Source organism: Myotis davidii, unplaced genomic scaffold (genome assembly GCF_000327345.1).
Source record: "Myotis davidii unplaced genomic scaffold, ASM32734v1 scaffold198, whole genome shotgun sequence".
In the NCBI taxonomy this organism is placed as follows: domain Eukaryota; kingdom Metazoa; phylum Chordata; class Mammalia; order Chiroptera; family Vespertilionidae; genus Myotis; species Myotis davidii.
In genome coordinates this window covers 2,243,464-2,249,387 of record NW_006291485.1, presented here as the reverse complement: position 1 = coordinate 2,249,387, position 5,924 = coordinate 2,243,464, and the positions used below count along the sequence as shown (strand labels likewise).

General features: G+C 56.7%; 1 protein-coding gene across 1 annotated transcript in view; it reads left to right on the top strand.

The window, feature by feature from the left end:
- The first annotated feature begins 6 nt into the window (after positions 1-6).
- Positions 7-5,924, top strand: part of MKNK2 (MAP kinase interacting serine/threonine kinase 2) — a 13,760-nt gene continuing 7,842 nt past the window's right edge. The window contains exons 1-6 of the mRNA XM_015564665.1: positions 7-32; positions 1,517-1,601; positions 2,588-2,622; positions 2,831-2,918; positions 3,018-3,119; positions 3,203-3,300. Coding sequence (XP_015420151.1) covers positions 1,559-1,601; positions 2,588-2,622; positions 2,831-2,918; positions 3,018-3,119; positions 3,203-3,300 — 366 coding nt within the window. The 5' untranslated portion in view covers positions 7-32; positions 1,517-1,558. The remainder of the gene's footprint in view (positions 33-1,516; positions 1,602-2,587; positions 2,623-2,830; positions 2,919-3,017; positions 3,120-3,202; positions 3,301-5,924) is intronic.

Here is a 5,924-nt window from a genome sequence, read left to right as displayed (position 1 = left end):
CCGAACTTCAGGGCTTCCATCGTTCGTTCAAGGTAAGGGCCGGGTTGGTTTGGTGGGCGCCGCGGGCTGGACTACCTGAGTGGCCGGTGGGAGGGGCGCGGAGCTCGGCCTCAGGATCCCCCAAGCCTGGTGCCGGTCCCCCGGGTTGGTCTCGGCCTTGGGGCTGCCCCAGCCCAGCCGTGCGTGCGCCTACAGTCCAGGCTGATGGGCCCCGCGGTCTCAGGTCTTCCCTCCAGGAACCCTAGGTGGGTCGAGGGGCCCTTGTCCGTGGGGCCCTTGGTTGTGTGCCCCCTGCAAACCTCAGCCAGGTGTCTAGTGCTGGGTGGGGCGTCAGTCGGCTACAGGCCTGTCCCCAGCACCTTGAGGTCTGTGAGGTCCTTCCTCCAGAAAGGCCAGGCAGGGTTGCAGGTTCCTCCCCCGACAAACACCCCTCCCAAGTGGCCTGCAGAGTAGGGGTGTGTGTGGATCGGATGACCCCAGACATGCACCTCCCAGGCCCAAGTCCCGTTTCCTGTCGGAATGGGAAGTCTCTAAGGGGGCCCCAAGGCTTCCGAGTTCTAGTCTCAGATGAGCAAGTCAAGGGGGGTTTGGCAGGTGCAGGGCCAGGCCCCATGCGGCCTGGCCCAGGGGAGGCAGTGATGTCAGCAGCCACCCCACCCGCCTGCTGAATTATGTAATGGCTTTCCTGGGCCTCCTTGGGCAGGAACCTGTTGCCCTGCAGAGGGAGGGGGGGGAGGGCATGTGTGTGTGTGTGTGTGTGTACACGTACGTACAGGGAAGTCCGACACCAGTGTGTGTGTGTGTGTGTGTGTGTGTGTGTGTGTACAGGCAAGTCGGACACCAGTGTGGGAGGAGCCTGCCTGGTGTGTTTGGGTTAGAATTCCCAAGCCTGTCCAGCCAGCATTCACCTGCCAGCGCCCCACCCGGTGCACACTCCTGGCACCCTAGCTTCCACTCCCGGATAGTGACAGTCTTGGCATGTCCCCCAAGTGGCCAGGGCTGGGTGGAAGGGTGGTAGACCCAAGATGTCACTGGCGGTGGTCTGTTAACTCCTGGGACTGTGTCTGAGCTCAGACAGGGTCAGTGGGCAGGGCCAGCTCTGCGGTCAAAGCATACTCAAACTTTCTGGATGGTTCCAGCTGCCTCCTGCCAAGGCCTGCTGACTAAAGGCCCGCAGCCAGCCCTGGGCCTGGCCCGCCTACACTGCCTAGGCCTGAAGGCTGGTCTTTGCAGGCCACCCAGGAGCTGTGCATGCCCTGTGCTGAGGGGGGACTGTGGGAGCCCCAAGGGAGGGAGTGGGGACATGGGACAGGGAATCTTGGCTCTAAAGTGGCCCTCCAGGGTCCAGCGCTTCTGAGTTGGGGTCTGGGAGAGAGGTATGGGATTGCTGAAGAGACCCAGGTTTGGCCCCTTTGGGTCCTAGAGCCTTTACTTGATTGTTGGGGGCAGCTTCCTGACGTCTACTCTCCATCCTAATCACCTCCTTCTGTGGCCATCCTGGAGCCACTCCTTCCAGGTGGAAGGACGGAGACTTATCAGAGCATTGATTGCGGTCCTCATGGGAGCCAAACTCCTCAACGGGCAAGGACGGGGACTGGTGGATGAGCATCAGCAGGCCGGCTTCAGTGCTCCCTTCCTCCTTCCTCCCCTGCACCTCCTAGCAACTATCTGCAGGGTGGATAGGGAGGCTAGGAGGGCCCGCCTATTCTTCAGCTGCTCCTTCTGACCTCTGCCTGCACCCTGTGCAGCTGGCCTGGCTTCCGGGCCTCCTGTCTGTAGGAATCTGGCCTGGCAGAGTGGGCCCCTCCAGGTCTTCCTCGGGTTCTCCTGGAGTTCCTTTTCTGTTGGATAATTCTCCTGTCACAACCCCAACCCCAGCTGTCACAAGGCCCAGAGAAGGGCAATGACGGCCCAGGTTACCCAGCATCAGCCATAGCACCACAATTATGTATACAGGCCCCCTCTATGCCCACCAGGGCCCTGGCTGCCTGGTCCATCAGGATGTTGGGAGCTAATTAGAACTAACTTCTAAAGGAACCTGGCCAGGTCTCAGTGTCTCTCAGCCTTTATTGGAGGGACTGTCAGCCTTCATACAAAATCTTTTGCTCTGCAGAAATGGCATTTATCCTAACAGCCTTCTGTTTGCCCCATAGGCAATTTCTCCAATCCCTGGCATGCCTGTCATCTTTGGGCAGGATATAGTACCCTCTCCCCAGTTTTGGGGGCCATCCAGTGACATTGAGCAGGCCCCACTTTAACAGGGCTGGTTTCTTCACTGGGTACTAGGCTTGTGGTGCTCACTCCTGGGGGTCCCTGTGGGTGAACAGGACAGTGCAGGCTGTAGCCCAGGCAGAGAACAGCCCAGTGTTCATGCTGCAGCCCATGGATAGCTTTTCTGTAAGCCTCTGGGGGACTGGTGAGACAGGAGAAAGAGCAGCATAAAGCAGGGAGGGTGATGGCAGCCCTTGACACAGGAAGGGCTGAGCCCACAAGGCCGTGGGAAAGCAGGCAGGGCAACTAGCGGGGAGCCCCGCCCTAGAGCTCGTGACTCATCCCCCACTGACTGCTCTTTGCCTTTGATCTCCAGACTGCTGTCCCCATTCTGCAGGTGAACAAACCAAGGTGCCACAGTAACTTGCACCCCCTCCTCCCTGCACAGCCACACCCTAACCTGGGGCTCTGGTTGGGGGTAGAAGGGCTATTTCTTCATGGACAGGCGAAGCCAGGCTTTCTCCCCCTTGGCATATGTACACAGGGCTGGGTCACTCTGTAAAGGGGCCGTCCTGGCAGCATTACAGCCTGAGAGCTCTCTCTTCTCTACTACTTACAGGGGCAGAATCCTTTCGAGCTGGCCTTCTCCCTAGAACAGGCCCACCCCGGGGAGACTGACTTCAGCCTGGAGTGCCCAGCCCGCCCTGGTGAGGGGCCTGGAAGGGAGGGGACTATGGGTGAGGGCCAGGTGGGGCCTGAGAGCCACAGAGGCTAAGTGGGCCTCATGCCCGGGTCTCCTGATGCAGATATGCCCACGAGCCAGCCCATTGACATCCCAGACGCCAAGAAGAGGGGCAAGAAGAAAAAGCGGTGTCGGGCAACTGACAGCTTCTCAGGCAGGTTCGAAGGTGAGTGGGGTGGGCAGGGCTGGCGATAGGGGGAAGTGACTAGGTCCCCCAGGACAGCTCTCACTGCCATCTCTGCTCTCCAGATGTCTACCAGCTACAGGAGGATGTGCTTGGGGAGGGCGCCCATGCCCGTGTGCAGACCTGCATCAATCTCATCACCAACCAGGAGTATGCGGTCAAGGTAAGCACAACACCCTCACCTGTCCCCTTATCTCTCCCCAGCAATGCCTAGATCTGGCATTCAGGCTCCTGGACTCATAACTGGGGAAAGCCAGTGTCTAAAAATGACCCCTAGAAAGGACTTGTATGCATGCATATAAGCATAACCAATGGACATAAGACACTGGGGAATAGGGGAGACTAGGGGACTGTCTAGGGTGGGGGGAAAAAATGGACACATATGTAATACCCTTTGTAATAAAAAATAAAATTAAAAAAAAAATAAAAAATAAAAATGACCCCTAGAATCCAGGTCAGCCTGGGCTGAGCCCCCAAGACCAGGCAGAGGTGGGTCATGACCATGAAGTTTGGCCCCTAATGCAGGTGGCCGCAGACCTGGTGCCAGAGTGACCATTGAGAATGGGATGGGGGTTGAGAGGGCTTTGGTCAAAGCTAATGTTCACCTGCTGGGTTACTTCAGCCTGGTCCCCAGGCATAACTAGTGCTTTACCCATATTGGTTACTAGGATTAAAAAGCAACGCCATACTTAGGGCCCAGGGGTCTTAGCATGTAGGTAGACCAGGGCAGAGCCTCCTTCATGCCCACGTGGCCTCTGACCCAGGGTCCAGCCTGGGAACTGTGGCCCTGTGACCCCTGTTGTCTGGCTAGACTGTTGAACCCTGCATTCCAAGAAACCTTCCAGACTCCTCTCATGACCCTGCATCTGAGCTAGGTGAGCTCACAGGAGGCTGGCTGCCCAGGCAGGGAGGTCAGGTACTCCCCGGCAGGCCAGCTGACCAGATGCTTCAGGCTCCGCTGGAAGTCCAGGGACAAAGGCAGCTGTGGTCCCTGCCCCCTGGAAGCTCCCAGGTGGAGTGGGGGTGATGGTGCGGGAGAATTGGACACTAAGAATGGAGCACCTTCTGAATACCTGGTGTGTCTCTGAGTAGCCTTCTCCTAAGGACCTGCTGGGCAGCCTGGCTTACTGTCACTGTTTGACAAGTAGGGAAATTGAGGCTCTGAGTCACACTGTGTCTGACCTCCCAGAAGGCCATCTCCCTCCCCTGAGGGACTGCAGTATTCTCTATGAAGTGGGGTCCTAGCCAGATTCCCAAGGGACAGGATGAGTTTCAGTTATTGTAGAAGGATGTGGCTGGTGGCTTTGTCTCTAGAGGCCCTGGAATCTGTTTTTTCTGTCCCTCTTCGGGACGGGTGTGTTTGTCACTAGACAGGTGGGCATGCATAGGCCCAGGACTTGGAGGTCAGTGGACTTGTGTGCCTGCCTGCTGCAGGAGCCTGGCCTGCGGAACATACTACGTTCCCTTCCTCCAGGCCACTGTGGTGCACAGGGAGCCCCGAGCTTAGGTGGTGACCCCGCCTGTCCACTCACCCAGCAAAGGGGGCCGGAGGCACCTGCTAACTCCACCTCTCTCTGAGCAACGTTGCTGGGGGACGTTTGGGGATGGGCCCAGAACTCTCTAATTCTTAGAGCTCCTGCGTGCCAGAAAGGATTGGGGACGTTGGTGTGTGTTGGCTTCCTGTGGCTCTGGGGTCTGGGAAGCTGTGTCTGTTGGTGGGTGGGGGGTGGGAGGGCAGTCTGGCTGGCCTGAAACACCCAGGCTCATGGGGTCACAGACATCTACCCAGACTGGATTGGAACTGGGAGGCAGGACTTGGTGCAGAAGCAAGTGGATATGGCATGGCTGGCAGGCAGGTGCCTAAGGTCCCGCTAGTCCCCTGCTAGTCAGCATGGTGGCCACCAGTCTCCTGGTCATGAAGGGGAGGTTGCTTAGTCCAAGGGAACCTGACATTGTGAAGGGGTATTTTGCTGGACCCGAGGCTCCAAATATATCTCTGAGGCTTTTTTCCATCAGGAGTGGATAGGGCTGGCTCCTTCTCCCTGCCTTTGCTGTCCCACTCACTCCTCTCTTGGTGCCGCTTGGGAAATACGTTGCCCACTACTTGTGCTGATGCTGCAGTTCTGACTGGCAGATTCTGGGAGAACTCAGCCACCTTTCTAGATCCTAACGGTCTAAAGCTTTTAACAGTTTCAGGTGTAGTGCAGGGAAAGTTTCTGGTGGAGGCCCCTTGGGCTGGGGAAAGTCTGGCTTACCCAGGTGCTGTGTCTCCCCACCCCCATACGTTTCAGATCATCGAGAAGCAGCCGGGCCACATTCGGAGTAGGGTTTTCCGGGAGCAATCTCATCACCAACCAGGAGTATGCGGTCAAGGTAAGCACAACACCCTCACCTGTCCCCTTATCTCTCCCCAGCAATGCCTAGATCTGGCATTCAGGCTCCTGGACTCATAACTGGGGAAAGCCAGTGTCTAAAAATGACCCCTAGAAAGGACTTGTATGCATGCATATAAGCATAACCAATGGACATAAGACACTGGGGAATAGGGGAGACTAGGGGACTGTCTAGGGCGGGGGACAAAATGGACACATATGTAATACCCTTTGTAATAAAAAATAAAATTAAAAAAAAAAAAAACTTTCAGAAAACAAAAGCCCTGGACTAGACAGCTTCACGGGGAAGTTTTATCGAACACTGAAAGATGACCTAAAACCTATCCTTCTCAGACTATCCCAAAAATTCAAGAGGAAGGCATACTTCCAAGCTCTTTCTATGAAGCAAGCCTTA